Source organism: Mus pahari, chromosome 1 (assembly GCF_900095145.1).
Source record: "Mus pahari chromosome 1, PAHARI_EIJ_v1.1, whole genome shotgun sequence".
NCBI lineage: Eukaryota > Metazoa > Chordata > Mammalia > Rodentia > Muridae > Mus > Mus pahari.
In genome coordinates, this window is record NC_034590.1 from 22010937 (window position 1) to 22025985 (window position 15049).

The window sequence follows — 15049 nt, forward strand, 5'->3', positions numbered from 1 at the left end:
CCAGGCTGGCCTCGAACTCAGAAATCCGCCTGCCTCTGCCTCCCAAGTGCTGGGATTAAAGGCGTGCGCCACCACGCCTGGCTTCAACTTTTTTCATATTTTCTTGGTTCTTGTTCAATGCCCTTTGTCTATTTGGGGGTGAGGGGGTCTCTCCTTGGAACTATGCTACATTTAGTAGCTAGGTCTTCTTAAGCTCCTTTGGGCTTTGGCAGTTTGTTTTCTTTCTCTCTTTCTTCCTTCCTTCTTCCCTCCCTCTTTTCTTTTCTTTTCTTTTCTTTTCTTTTCTTTTCTTTTCTTTTCTTTTCTTTTCTTTTCTATTTTTCTTTTTTAAAGGTTGGTTGTTGGTTTTGTGTATATGAGTACACTGTTGCCCCCTTCAGATGCACCAGAAGAGGGCATCAGATCCCATTACAGATAGTTGTGAACCACCATGTAGTTGCTGGGAATTGAACTCAGGACTTTTGGAAGAGCAGTTGGTGCTCTTAACCTCTGAGCCATCTCTTTAGCCCCAGGCTTTGGCAGTTTCTTGGAATTTTGATAGTTTGCAAGACTATTATGGCATTTTTAGCTTTTGTTTTTATTTCCTTGTTTTGTTTTTAGTTTTATTTGAGTTTTAGATAAGGGTCTCTTATAGCCCAGGCTGGCTTTGAACTCCTGATCCTCTTACTTCCACCTTTGGAACAAATGCTGGGATTGGAGGCATTCACCACCAGACATTGTGTAGCGCAGTGATGCTCACCCTTCCTAATGCTGCAACCCTTTTATACAGTTCCTCATGTTGTGGTAGCTTCCAAACATAAAATCATTTTTGTTGCTACTTCAAAACTGTAATTTTGCTGCTGTTATTAATCATAATGTAAACATCTATGTTTTCTGGTGCTCATAGGCAACCCCTGTGACAGCGTCCTTAGACTCCCAAAGGGGAGGCAACCCATAGGTTTAGAGTCACTGCTATAGAGCATCATCTCCTGCCTCCATTGCAAGCCATCAACTAGGATATGCTAGGTTTTCTCATAGTTAGATGAGAGTCATGGGTTTAGGAGAAGAAAACCTTAGTTAATGGGCCTTTCCCCTCAAGGGGTGGGGTCCATTCTGTCATTCTGACGGGGGCTGTCTGTGCTGGCCTGGATCGCCTGGCTAGGTAGTGGCTACATATTTCCCATGGAAGGTTCTCTTTCTCTTTTTTTCAGTGTCACTCTCTGTGCCGCCCACATTCATCCTTGACAGAGAATGTTGCTGTCTGTTAATGTGGGATTCTTCTTGTGTGAGGTGTTTTCCTGTTCTCATTTGTTTGTGTACATATTTCAGTTATCAGCACGAGCCCTGGACTATTTGTTTCTTGTTATAATTTATAATCTAATGCTGTTTTCTTCTACAAGATGTGCTGGGCTGGCTCTGACTGTTATGAGCTTGTTCATCTGGCTTCTGGCCCCTTTGGCATGACGTAACCCTTTGCTGGGTTTTAAGGTGGAGATACCGTGTTGCCTTTGGGGATTGGAACAAACTCCAGCCATTTATGATGATAGCTTGTCCCGTTCCATGAAATCTGTTTCTGCAAGGAGTTCTGGTTCCCCCTCTTAGGTCATGGTGTTGGAAACCAAAGTCTGGGTGCTAGGATGGATGCACAGTACGTCTAAGATGTCACTGTGTTTAAATGCTTTGAGGTGACAGACAAGGAAATGTGTGTCTGTGTGTGTGCATGTTTGTGTGCCTACTTGCCTGCATGAAGACATATGTCTGTATTAAATAAACATTAATTTATATTATACAGCTCTTCCTAACAAACTCTGCTATAGTTTAGTTTAGAAACTTATTTTATAGTCTCTATAGTATCCAACTTTAATCCATTACCTCAAGGGACTTACCGACTTCTTTCCCTGTGTGCTGCCATCCTTCCCACCTCCATGAGGGTAGCCCCCCCAAACTTGGCTTATCAGTACCCCCAAATTGTGTTTGACCTCCTTGTTTAATATCTGTCAGTCCCTCAAAACAAGTCCCGTGTCACTTTTGCATGCCATTCTCTCCCCAGTGAAGGTGCAAGTAAGCATCTAATAAGCAAATAAATAAATAAATAAATAAATATTTGTTGAATGAATGACACAGAGAGGAAGAAGAGGAGAAAATACATGATTTTTCTAATCCTGCCCCCCACACACACACTCACACAAAACCTTTTTTTTTTTTTTTTTTTTTTTCAATTGCTTGCAAAATGTCAGTCATCCTGACACTCTGCCTCAAGTCTGGCGTAGAACCCCTGTCCTTTGTGCTTTATTGGTCCTTCTGTAGGAAGCTTCTCTCTTGCTATGCTTTGTCATGAGATGGAGCCTTGTGGGTGGCTCTGGCGGAGGCCAGGGGGCAGAAATGGCAGCACCCATTTAAAGTGTCACTGAGAAGCCCTCCAGGAAGTTGCTCCAATCTGGTCTGGGGAGGGGAGTTGTTTGCTCTGCCTTTTGTGATCACAGTGATGGCGGTACTGATTTACCAGTCGCTGGGCCGAAGCAGGGACGATCTCTTCCCTGAGTGGAAAAGATTAATCAAATGATTATCCCAGCTGCCACACACTAATGCCTTTCTCACTGGGTTTCAGGACTAGGAAGCAGAAGGCCACCACATTTAGCCTTTTACAGGGAATCTAATTGACAACTTTGAGATGCCAAGTTTTATTAGATTTGGGAAGAGTCAGTGTCAGCGGCTGGCAGCTTCTGATACCCAAGAAAGCTCTCCTCTGGCCACCTGGATTTCTGAGTGACATCATTCCCTCTTCCTTTCTTGAGGTCCATGCTGAAGATCTATGAATATCATATTTTCATGATTGTTATCTTTTGGTGATTTTAATCCGGGCTTTTGAGGACTGGGGCTTACAGCCTGGCAGAGAAGCAAGGAAATGCATTGAATTCCGAGTATGTGCTAGGTTCTGGGCCAGTGGCCAGGAATTACTGAGTTGTGGGGTGTGTGTGTGTGTGTGTGTGTGTGTGTGTGTGTGTAATTCTCCATCTAGAATGCTCTTCTCACAGTTTAGCCCTTCCCAAACAGTAGTGCATAAGAACCACCTGTGTATCCAGGCTGTGGGGCATTTCCCCATTACTCCAACCCGATCCCCCAACTCTGGAATTCCTGTTTCAATAGACCTGGGATGAGGCCTGAAATCTGCATTTCTAACAAGTCACCAAAGCTGCACTGTTCTGCTGGCTCCAGAAAAATCACTGCCCAGTCTTGGCATGGTTTCTTCCTGTGAATCGAATGTCACCTCTGAAATGTCGCTTCCATGGAGAGAGGCTGTTCTCCACCCCATCCCCCCTCCTATTTTAATTTTTAACTTATGTGCCTGGGTGTTTTACCTGCACGTAGGTCTGTTGTTTCACTCGAGTGCCTGCTACCTAGAAGAAGGCATCAGATCCTCAGAGACTGGCGGTACAGGTGGTCATGAGCCACTCTGTGGGTTCTGGGAATCAAACCTGGGTCCAGTGGAAGAACAAAAAGTGCTCTTAACCACTGAGCCAACTCATTTCTTTGTTTTTAGTGTGTATGTGTGTACATCTGCACGTGTTTACATGTACTGTGTGCATACAGGTACCTGCAGAGCCAGAGGGCAGTTGTGAGCCACCTGGAAACTAGAGTTAAAGGCAATTGTGAGCCTCCTGGTGTACCAGTAACAGCCCAGGCAAGCACTGTCTTAATCATGTCCACCCTCTTACAGGAGAGTACCTGTGTCTCTGCAGCAGGGGCCTAAAGACACACACCCTGGAGAATAGCAAGGAGGGCTAAGGCGGGCAAAGACTGCGTTGTGCCCTATGGAGGATGGACATGACCTCCATGCCGGTCTTAAACACCACATGTTTTGTCTACAAGGTATTTGTTTGGAGGTTACAAGAGGCCACTCTAGATTGTGTGGTTTTCCCATTTCTTGACTACATTGAAACAAGGCCATTTCAAGCAGGCCAGCACAGACTAGATCGGTAAGCTGCCATGCCTCTGTCTGGGAGTTTGGCAGGATGTAAGAGCTTAAAAGATCTGTTTCTGCTGACTCTTTTCCTAAAGCCTGCTTTCCTCCATTGCTTAACACCTGGGGGCCAGCATCCGGCCGTCCTGAGGCCCCTGTAGCTTTGGGGCAGAGGCCCCTGTAGTTTTGGGGCGGAGGTCCCTGTAGCTTTGTCATGATATCTCCCTGCAAAAGCTAAACCCAGGTGAACTCCCTTTCTTTACAAGACTCATGTGTGCAGATGCTTCTCCCTGTGGACAGTGGAAAGCAATGTAATGTAAGGGCAGGAAACAGGGTGTGAGGCAGAAGATGAGCGGCACGGAGGCACCCTGTGATTTGGGAGGATTTGGAAACCGTGCAGAAGCTGGAAGCCTGCAGGCTTCGGTAAAGTTTGCTCAGCCCGAGCTTCCACCTTAGTCTCTGCCAAGCACTGGACAAGGGAGGGGGTGGCTCCTCAGGTTTGTTTGCTTGGGGCAGCCAAAGAAACCGTGATGTATTTCCCCAGAATGTGTCATGAAAATGTAAGCACAGCGAGCTGGGTTATTTTAGAGGGTGAAGAGAATCTGGTGGGGGGTGACGGAGGTGCAGGAATCACAGCACCAAGAAGCCAGGGCAGGGGGCCAGGAGGCCGCCCCATGGGTTGGGGTAACGTAAGCTGCGGCTGTTCAGGAGGTGGCCCGTGTAAGGAAATCTGACCACAGCTAAAATTAACCTCCGAGGCTTCACACGCCTCCACACTGCTTTGAACTAAACACCCCCTCGAGAGGGCACCGGCTGCTTGACCGCTGAGGATCACACTACTGCCTGCCAGCAGGGGTCCAGTTATGCCAATAAGTATCAACGTATGGGTCCCTGCTCGGGACCAAAGTCGTGATTCCTGTGACCATTATAAAGTGGTGAGCAGGGGTGTCTGGGGAGAGCTGGGAACGCTTGTTTGAATCGGGCTTTTGTTGAGAGGACAGTTTCGGATTTATTGTCTGCGCTGGGTAAGGCTGTGAGTTCTCTGAGAGATTGCTTCTTGGCCCCCCCCCCCATGACCCTACCCCCACCCCCACCCCCATCCCCGTTGTTTTCTGTGTCAAGTATCCTGGACCAGGAAGGCCCTATGGTATGTCTTTAGAGCAGATGGAGAAGGGTATGTCTGGAAGTTATTGGTGGTCTGAGAAAATACAGTTGCACGAATTCGGAGGAATCCAGAGACCAGATGTGCAGGGTCACTATGGCAGCAGGTGTGGCCATTTCCATTTGGTTTCTCAGTGGGTCCTCAGCAGGTGCAATGGGGAGAAAGATGGGCTTGTGTCAAGGCTTGGAGGTGTCGAGGGGTAGTCTAGAGGGCTTCAAAGTTTGGGGACTTGGAAAGATCTGAAAGGGGAGCTAGGAGTTCCTACCTGTTAAGACCCTGGCAACCCTGGCATATATATTTTCTTCTATGTCTCTCTCTCTCTTGGAGACATGTAATTTTTTTGTGTGTGTGGCCCTGGCTGTCCTAGCTTGGCCTGAACTCAGAGATCCACCTGGCTCTGCCTCTCAGTGCTGGGATTAAAGGCATGGACCACCACATCCAGCCAGCTGCAACATGGCATTTTATGAAGGGTATTACAGCCTCCCCTGCCCTTGGCCAGGACAACCCAGCTTCCCGTTTGTGGAGAATCCATGTGGGAGCTTGTGTTCACTGCAAAGAGGCAAGATGCACTTCTCTTCTTTAGTACCTCCTTAGCATGCCGATGATTCATGTCATACACAGCTGATGGCAGTCTTGGACACTGGTTTCATGCCAGTGCGATCTAACAATCAGAGTGGTCACTTTGATAGGGTCTGAGAGAGTGGCAAGAAGCTATAGCCTCATGTGTGGGAGCTCCTCCTTAGCTTATTATTCTCAAGCTTCCCTGACCTCTCCCCATCGAGCCCCCTCCTCACCAAGCTGCTAGCCCAACTTCTGAGACTACATTAGCTTCCCAAGTTGGCAAGCCTTGTTTGGAGAAGAGTGGTGTTCCTGTGTGCTTAGTGGAATGCTGTGTATAACTGACCTTAGAACGGTCAAATGTGTAAGCCCTACGGCCTTTGCCTTGTGAGCAGACACTGTGTTGCAGAAATATGAATGGTGTAAGGGAAAGCCCCTCATAAAGATGGTTTGACAAGGGTTTGGGACCACCCTGCTGTGCTGAGGCCTCTAAATCTTCTCAGGAAAAACTCTACAAAGTCAGTATTTCTTTCTGCTTGTGTGTGTTTGGGGACTTGAACTCGCATCCCCAGACTTGCACTGCAAGTGCCTTTACTGGCAGAGGCATCTTGCCAATCCGTTTGCCTTTTCTTGTTGCCTTCATCCTCCAGATGTGCTGGCTCATCACAGCAACAAGGTTGCCAGGGAACTGGGCAACTGTCTCTTTGACTTTAGATGTCTAACCCTATGTAGGCACAGCAGTACACAGCATCATCTTGGGGATATATTTCTAAACTCCTGAGCTCCAGACACATTGCCCTGTTGAATGGATTTTTTTTTTTTTTTTTTTTTTTTTGTAGGTAGAGTGTTAAAAATAGGATTCACCAGAAGGAGGCTATTAATGTGTTTTGAGCCTTGACAAACAGAACCAGTGTGCCTGGGTGGGGATTTCCATTCCCTGTTTAACCTAGATAGGCACAAGAGCCAATTCTTGTCCTTTCTTAGGAACTGTATATTTACATAAATTTCTTCTAGAAAGTTCTCTCCATCTTGGCTATCAGAATGAACCAGGCTGACTTCTCTAACCCCTTTGTGATGTGATGGTGTATGGAGCAAACTTGGAGACTCAATGTGTGGTGCTGATGATGACACTGGGGTCCAGCACCAATGGCCTTATCTATGCGATGAGACACAGGCGCCCATCCTGTTTTCCAACATGGCTGGGGTTGGGTTGTGTGAGCCCAGTAGCTGGGAGGCAGACACAGCTTTGCTGGGAGGATACCATTATTCCTCCTAAGATGACTCCATCAGGGCTCCCTTTCCAGGACTCTAGAATAAGTAATATGCTTGTGCAAACTGTCCTTTTGTATCCAGGGCCACACTGTCTACTGGGTAGGGGACAGCCCTATTCGCTCGGTAGTCTTCCCGGTAAAAGCCTATTGTAGAAACATAAAACACAGCAACCTGGGATTCCTCCATAGGCCTAGCAGTTCTGACCCCTGGGATGGAGAAGGACCCAGGGCACAAGGCACAGCAGTCACTTGGTCACTTCCACAGAAGCCACATCTCTTAGCTCTAGAATTGCTGAGAAAGGAGTGAAGCTCCCGTAAGGGGAAGGGGAGTGGAATGTGTTCCTAGGGCAGGGCAGTGGCAGCCACTGCTGGGGACGGTCTGAAGTCCAGTGTTTTTAAAGTTACTTTAAAACACAACTTTTCCACCCACAACACAGAAGTTATCAGGCAAGTCCTGGTTCTCTTTGACAAGTGACATGGAGTGCTCTGACCCCTTAGGACAGTGTCAGGCCTTCTGGAATCCGGCAGTGCTTTCCTGAGCAGGCCTCCGGGTTCTTCACTAAATGCCTGCCAGGGGTCACTCTAAGATGTTGACTTCCAGTGCTGCCTGTACCTGTGCCTCAGAGAAGAGGAGGAGGACTTGGAAGAGTTTGTGTGACTTACCAGGCCTGGGTGTAAGAAGAGGGTGAAGCCAGGACCTGTCTCCAGGTCTCATGTCACACTCCGGGTGTAGAATTCTCTGTGTGTCACTCACACACATTTGTGAATTTCAGAATACAACGCCCACTCAGCTAGCCAGATGCTTTGGGGTTGAAATACCTGTACCTGATCATCTTAAAAGTCAGTGACTCATGACTTGCTATTAGTGGTTGATAAATCCCTTGAGTGAAAGGCTATGAATGTGTGCATACCTACATTTGTAGATATAATACAGATGCATGCATATCATAGTCCTGGGCTCTATGCCATCCGCCTCCCACTTTTTTTTCTGGGTGAAGACCCCACTGTCTTGCCTTTGCCCTGTGTCTCAGGGCCTCTCTGGACTTGCTTCACCTGGGGCAATCTGGGTGCATCCTTTCTTTCTTTCTTTCTTTCTTTCTTTCTTTCTTTCTTTCTTTCTTTCTTTCTTTCTTTCTTTCTTTCTTAATGGGAAACACTGTTTGGACTGGAAATTGTAATCAGCCCTGTGCACCTTAATTGTGTCTGTGTGACCCCTAAAAACAAGTCACAGGTTTGGAGAGATGATCAGCAGATAAGAGTATTGGTTGCTCTTCCAGAGGACCTGGGCTTGATTTCCCTGGCACCCACATGTCTCCTGTAATTCCAGTTCCAGGGGATCCGATGATCCCTCCTGACCTCCACAGGCACCAAGCATACACACACAAACACACATCCAAACAAAAATGTGTGTCACAAACACACATCCAAACAAAAATATCCATACACATAGATAATTTTAAAAAAAATAATAATTAGAAAAAAATTAAACTACAGCAACAACCCCCCTCTTTTACAAGACAAAACCCACACCTGGCAGGCCTACCCGATTGATTGCATAGAAGCATCCACCCTCCTGATGCTAAGGCCCGGATGGATTGAGCTGGAAATGTAAATGCTAGTTGAGAAGAGTGACTCATTCCCAGATCCGAGAGCTCTGTGCCTCTTCGGACCTCTCAGCCCCATGGAAAGGAACAAGAAGAGTCAGGTGAGTTTTGATCACCCAAGACAGGCTGGGACGGAGCCAAGGCCAAAGGAGGGGACGAGGAGCGCCGAGCCAGCCAGTTGGCATGTCTCTGTGTGTGGCAGTCTGGTGCAGGAGAGAGAGCAAAGTGGTCCAGTGCCGAGACTGAGACTCACGATGCATCAGCCAGGAGGGATTTCTCCCTTTACCAGGCACGGTGTGATTGTAAGGGCTCTTGCAAGCCCACCGTGCACCCTGTGAGCCATGGAAGCAAACCTGAACCGGGAATAACCCACCTACAGCTTTGGTTTGCTCATTCTTGTCCCTTTACGCACCGGGAAGCAAAACTTGGCATCTCTTTCTATTCCTGAGTCCTCTGCTTGACCTAGAATGCCCAGGGAAGATACACGGATTTCGTGGGAGATTTTCCAGGAGAGAATAGATTGGACAGGACTTGACTGGTGGGGTACCCTCCATTAGGCCCCAAGCACACAGCTCCCTGGTTCTGCCAGCAGGTCCCAAATCATCCCACCTGCCTCCCTGAATTCTCATGCAAAACATTTTCTTGTCGTCTCCGTGCCCTCACATTTGCATGCCCATGCCCTCCTTCTACAAAACAAACCTCTCTCTCGGAGTGGGAGGGGGGACAACAATAACTCATCCTTCTTTTTCCGGTCCCACAGGCGTTCACCCCCTGATGGTCCGCACTTGGCTTTTCAGGAAAAACACCTGGCTGGCAGTGCTAGCTCTGCTCCCTTGGGGTGTATCCCCACACTCAGCCCAGAGAGCAGCAACTACTTCTTATCCCGGGAGCATCAGAAACAGAAAAGCTGTAGTGAAGTAATTAGGACGGAGTATTCGTTACCACTTTTTAAAAATGTAATTTAATTGGAGGTGTTCGTGACTTTAGCATAATCTCTAAATGAGCCAGTTCCTAAAGTGTTCCGAAGTTTTTACAGCCACCTCTCTCTCTCTCTCTCTCTCTCTCTCTCTCTCACTGCTCTGGCATACTGTGTGGTGGGTTTGTTTTATTTTATTTTTTTTAATTGTGCTTTCGACATCGCTGGATACGATGCGTCCTGCAGGCATGAGAGGTACCTCTCGGCAAAGCGTGTCTTAAAGGTGCCTGTTCTGTGACTGGCTTAAGATACACCATCAGCCATAAAATACCTTGTTTTCATGGGCTTTGAGCTTGAGCAAGTAAAAGGCAGCCGTCATCTATCTCACCCAGTCAACCAAATTGTCATTCCATTGATGTCTTTCTTCTGCGCTCTGATACAGCTGTGTATTCCCCAGAGTCCCTGTGTACCCCCTGATGTGAGCAGGGTTAGGCTCTACTGGAGTATGCATTTGCAGGAGCAGAGTGGGGGTGGGGAGGAAGAGGGCCCTGGACCACTGGCTTGTTTACAGGATGTGCCGGGATCTTACAGAAAGAAGAGAAAGGCTGGCAGGTTTTACCTCCGTGTTTTCCCTGTGCCTGGGTGCAGAGGGTGTTCCAGCTGAGAGCACCTGCTGAGGGACCTGTGTTAGGGAACTGTTGAGCTTTGTGGGCTGGAGGATGGTAACTGAAAAGAGGAAATCGTAGTGAAAGGTCCTCTCTCTCTATGTGTGTTATGCACCTCACTGTAGATGAAGCTGCCTCAGCCCTGTGTGATTAAGACTAGTAACTCACTATACAGATGGGGAAGCTAAGGCTCTCGGAGGTGTGATTCACCTAAGGCCACAAAACCTCAGTGTCTTCACAGTTCAAAAACAAACGAACAAACAAAGTTATAACTTAAAATGGAGGGATGGAGGGGATGGCGCAGTGGTTAAGAGCACTTGCAGAAGACCCCAGTCCAGTTTCCAGAATCCACGTGGGGACTTGTAATCATCCAGTTCCAAGGAATCTAATGCATTCTGACGAGACACATAGACATGTGGTTCACATACAGACTTGCAGGTGAAGCATTCTTGCATATAAAATAAATTGATCTAAATCATTTTTTCAAAATAAGTAATGCGAATTGCAGCTTTCTGGGAAGGAGCTGACCTGAGATTACCCTTCAGAATTATTCCAAAATGGGACCCAGAAATGAGAGCAGGCCTTCAGGTCCAAGGAGCAGCCTCACTGGGAAAGATGTAGAGCTTGGCAGGGGCTTGGAGGAACACTCTTCAATCCCTGGACTATCAGGAGAGACAACAGTATCATGGCTATAGGCAACTGTAGTGTGTGTGTGTGTGTGTGTGTGTGTGTGTGTCTGTCTGTCTATCTGTCTAGGGGGGTGGTGCTCATGATCTAGCCTGGCCTGACCTAGGTGCCAAGCAAGGGACACAGAGACAGACATTAGGTAGAACCATCAATTTACTTTATAACTACAAGAAGGGCCTGTTGAGATTTTTTTCAAAACTTTTACTTTTACTTTATGTGTATAGATGTTCTGTCTGCATGTACGTTCACTGAGAACCCATGCAGGCCCCAAGAGGGTGCTAGATCTCCTGGACATGGAGTTAAGGATAATTTGTGAGTTACCATGTGTGTGCCGGGAACCAAACCTGGGTCCTCTGCAAGAACAACAAGTACCCTTAACCCTGGAGCGGTCTCTTTAGAAACAATGGACTGAGCCAAGCAGCGGTGGCCTGGTGGGCAGCAGTGGCCTGGTGGGCTCAGGGCTTATATCTCTCCTATCTCTGTCAGCTGATCCTCCTGTCTCTTCCACGTCAGGTACTTCTAAGGAAAAGAGACATACTCTTCCCGGAAGCCCATTTTACCCAGAATTCAGCCCAAGTCATATAAGACTTAAGACCATATAAAGGGAGTCAAGTATGCCTGTGATTAGAAAGTTCACTAGCCAAAAATGTAACAGTGGGGCTGGAGAGATGGCTCAGCAGTTAAGAGCACTGACTGCTCTTCCAAAGGTCCTGAGTTCAAATCCCAGCAAACACATGGTGGCTCACAACCATCTGTAATGGGATCTGATGCTCTTCAGTTGGGTCTGATGACAACTACAGTGTACTAACATAATACATTTTGTGTGTGTGTGTGTGTGTGTGTGTGTGTGTGTGTGTATGAAGCAAACTAAGGGAGGAAGGGATAAAAAACAAGAAAAGAAAAGAAAAAAGAAAAGAAAAAAGGTAACCGAGCTCTCTCTCCGAGAACCTGCTCTCCTGATGAGGAAGTCCCTGAAGCCAGTTTGAGCTGACCCCTGCTCAAGTCTACCACTATCTCCTATTGTTCTTAATATCTTCCTTTTGGGGTCTCATTGGTCAGTTCCTCTCAGAGCTAACCTATTGCCTAACAAGTCTGGGACGGATAGAGAGGTTTGCGTGATGTCTGGGTTGTCACCACCCTTGGGTGAGGCTGCCCTGCCAGATGGGTCCACTGATAGTTGTTGTTGAAAGGAGGGCTAAGCTGTTTGTATTCTGCTTCCCTGCCTGCCTGCTGGGAGGATTTGATCCACCCGTCATGTCACAATGGTGATTGAGAGAGAGAGTCAGCCTGCGGATTTCAGAAGAGGGAGAAAACGCCCGAGACATTCTGTTTGGTGCTGACACTGCCTCTCTTGGAGCCACTGGACTGTATTGTTCAGATCTGCATCCTTAGGTTGATGAGGGACCTGATTTTATTTGGAAGTGTCCAGTAAGAATTCCAGCATCCCGTCCTTCCTGGGAGGCCCTTGCGAGATAGGGAGGAGACTCAGTCTACCTTTGGGCTTCTTGGGCCACGCGGAGGTTTACTAGCCAGTGGCTGTGTGAGACCTGAGTGGGCGTGGTCTTTCAGAGTCAGTTTATGCTGCTCGCTTTTCTCATTGCCGTGACAAACGTACTGAATGAAAACGGGTTCAGAGAGAAAAGCTGGTGTTTGGGTTCACTTTTGAAGGTATTTTACAGGGGCAGGAGCTGGAGGCAGCTGGATACATTGTATCCACAGTCGGGAAGCAGAGAGTAATGGATGCTGGTGCGCAACTCACATTCTCATTATTATTCAGTCCACCAGCCTGTGGAGCCATACTGCCCGTATTCAGAGTGGTCTTTCCGCTTCATCCAAACCACTCTGAAAACTCTTTCATAGACGCACCCCATGGTGTGTGTTCCTCATGATTTCTAGCCCCTGTCAAGCTGATGAAGATGGATAACCGTGGATGATGCATGTGGGCAGTCTGTTTATTCCACAGCAATTTAGTGAGCTCCTACTGTGTGCCAGGAAGTGTTTTAGATGTTTGGAAAACTCTAGCCCACTAGGAAGGCTTCCTGTCTATTTCTGCTACTGCTGCTGCTGCAATGGGGAAGGTTGCAGATGAGACCACGGTCATAATTCACCTGGCACACAGTAGGTCTTGTGTAGAGATGTTTGCCCCTAGCATATTGGGGGCAGTGTTCCAGTGAGAGGGGCGGTGCTCTGAGTCCTGGAGCGGGGTCCGGAGCACGGAGGGCTGTGGGAGGATGATCCTGGGCATTGCCTTCGGATTAACTGGGGACTGAGGAAGCAGACACCTACACGCTCATCCTTACCATGTGGCCAGTCCCTCCCAACACCTTCAGCAGCCTAGTATTTTTTTTCTCTCTCTCTCTTTACAAAGGCAGGGTTTCAAAACTCCTGGAGTTGCTGAGCACACCCACCTGTAACTTGTTCATGTTCCCCACATACAATGCCACCATTGTGTGGCTCTGTGGCAGTTCCCAGGCCCAACCCCAGCATTCTCTGTACAGGGTCCCAGGCCAGCCTGGTCCCACAGACTGGAAGAACGGGGAGGGGGTGGGGTGTAAGGTTTACCCCAAGCCCAGCCCTGCAAAGGTGGCACGTGTTACATTGGCATATTTATTTTGGTTTTCCTAATACTCTTGTTTGCTTTATCCCTTGGCAACACGGGAAAGTGTCAGCGTCCCTGCGCAGGTAGGTCTGTCAGTACCCAGTGACAAAGTGTCCAGCCCCTTTCCCAGGGTCTGGCGGCACTATGGTGGCTATTGTTCAACCAGCCCTTCTCACAGCCTCATGGCTTTTCCCACACTGCCATGACACGTGACCCCCTGCAGCTCGTGGACTCAATTTGAGCCCCTCACAAGCAGTGCAGTGCCCTTGGTGCTACCGCTGGTCCTGGCAAACGCTGCCCACTCTCATCCAAACTGGGGAAACCTCTGACTTTTGTACGAATAGTTTTTCCGCATTTGTGTGACCAGATACCAGACAAAAAGCAACTTGAAAGGAAGGTTTCCTTTGACGTGCGTTTCCATGGGAAGTCGTGCTGGTCAGGGTGTGGGTAGCTGGTCACCTCATACCCACAGCAGGGAGCCAGGGGAGATGGGTGCATAACTGAGTCTGATTCCTCTGTCTCCCCTTTTCATTCAGTCCGAAACTCCAGTCCACAGGATGGTGTTGCTCACCTCCTGGGGGAGATTTCCTTAGTTTCTTCCTCTGGAAACACCTTCACAGGGGTCCCCTAGATGATTCCAAATCAGTAGTATTGTGATCATAAAGAGATAAAGGACTGATAAGATATGTTCTAAGGGGGTGTGGGGGAAGTGGGTGCCTCATGGGCCCATGCCGAGGCATCCCTTCCCCCTGAGGGACCAGCCACATGACTGGATAGCATAGAATAGAGTTTATTTAGGGCATGGGGAGGGGAGTTAAGATGGTAGTAGAGACAGAGAAGGAGAGAGTAGAGAAGTAGAGGCCAGCCATGACCACGTGGTGGTGGGGGGGGAGGGAATGGGGAGAGAGGGGGAGCAAGGGGGCAGGAGGCAAGAGAGCAAGGAGGGGCCAAGCAGCCCCTTTTATAGTGGGCCAGGCCTACCTGACTGTTGCCAGGTAACTGTGGGGGTGGGGTCCAGACAGAATACCAGCAAGTAGAGTTGTCAATAAAGGTTCTCTATTACAAGCTCTTCCTTAGTATGTCAGTTTGAGAGAAGTGATACATCTTGCTCCAAGGCAAGGTGAGAACAAAGGAATCCCTGGTTTGCCAAGTGTCCCCGTGGTGTGTCATCTGCCCCCGTCATGCTCACAGAGAGCACAGTCAGCCTATACCAGGAACCAGTACACATTCTTACGATCTCACAGGAACCCAAATAGGGAGTCAACCCATTTTGCAGGTAAGAAAACTGAGGCTTAGTGAGTTTAATTGCACCTGGTCAGGAAGAGGTTGAGGCATGTTTGAAACCTCATGGATTGACCCTGGAAGACGTGTTCAATTAACATTGCATACAACAGTCAGAGTAGCATCCGGCACAGGTGAGGTGTTCAGGAGGTGTTTGCTGAATGCACTGAGGCATAGATACAGCACTAAATAGATTGCTTTCATACTCAGGTGAAGCCCAGCGGGAGGTGTGTGTGTGTGTGTGGTGGGGGGACACTAAAGTTGACATCCACAAACAGCCATGCCACTCCAGTGGTTCCCTCTGTGTTTGCATGCAAGTCCCTTTAGAAGTGAGGCTTGCAGGGCAGTGAGTGTGGGGAAGTACAT

General features: G+C 48.2%; 1 protein-coding gene across 12 annotated transcripts in view; it reads left to right on the forward strand.

The window, feature by feature from the left end:
- Nav2 (neuron navigator 2) overlaps nucleotides 1-15049 on the forward strand; it is a 643327-nt gene that overhangs the window by 378734 nt on the left and 249544 nt on the right. Inside the window, exon 1 of one of the 12 annotated variants that reach the window (XM_029533099.1) lies at nucleotides 4766-4875. The exons of the other annotated variants lie outside the window; for them this stretch is intronic. Within the exon in view, the coding sequence (XP_029388959.1) occupies nucleotides 4804-4875 (72 nt within the window). The 5' untranslated portion in view covers nucleotides 4766-4803. Of the gene's footprint in view, nucleotides 1-4765; nucleotides 4876-15049 lie in introns of those variants that run through there. 12 annotated transcript variants of the gene reach the window in all.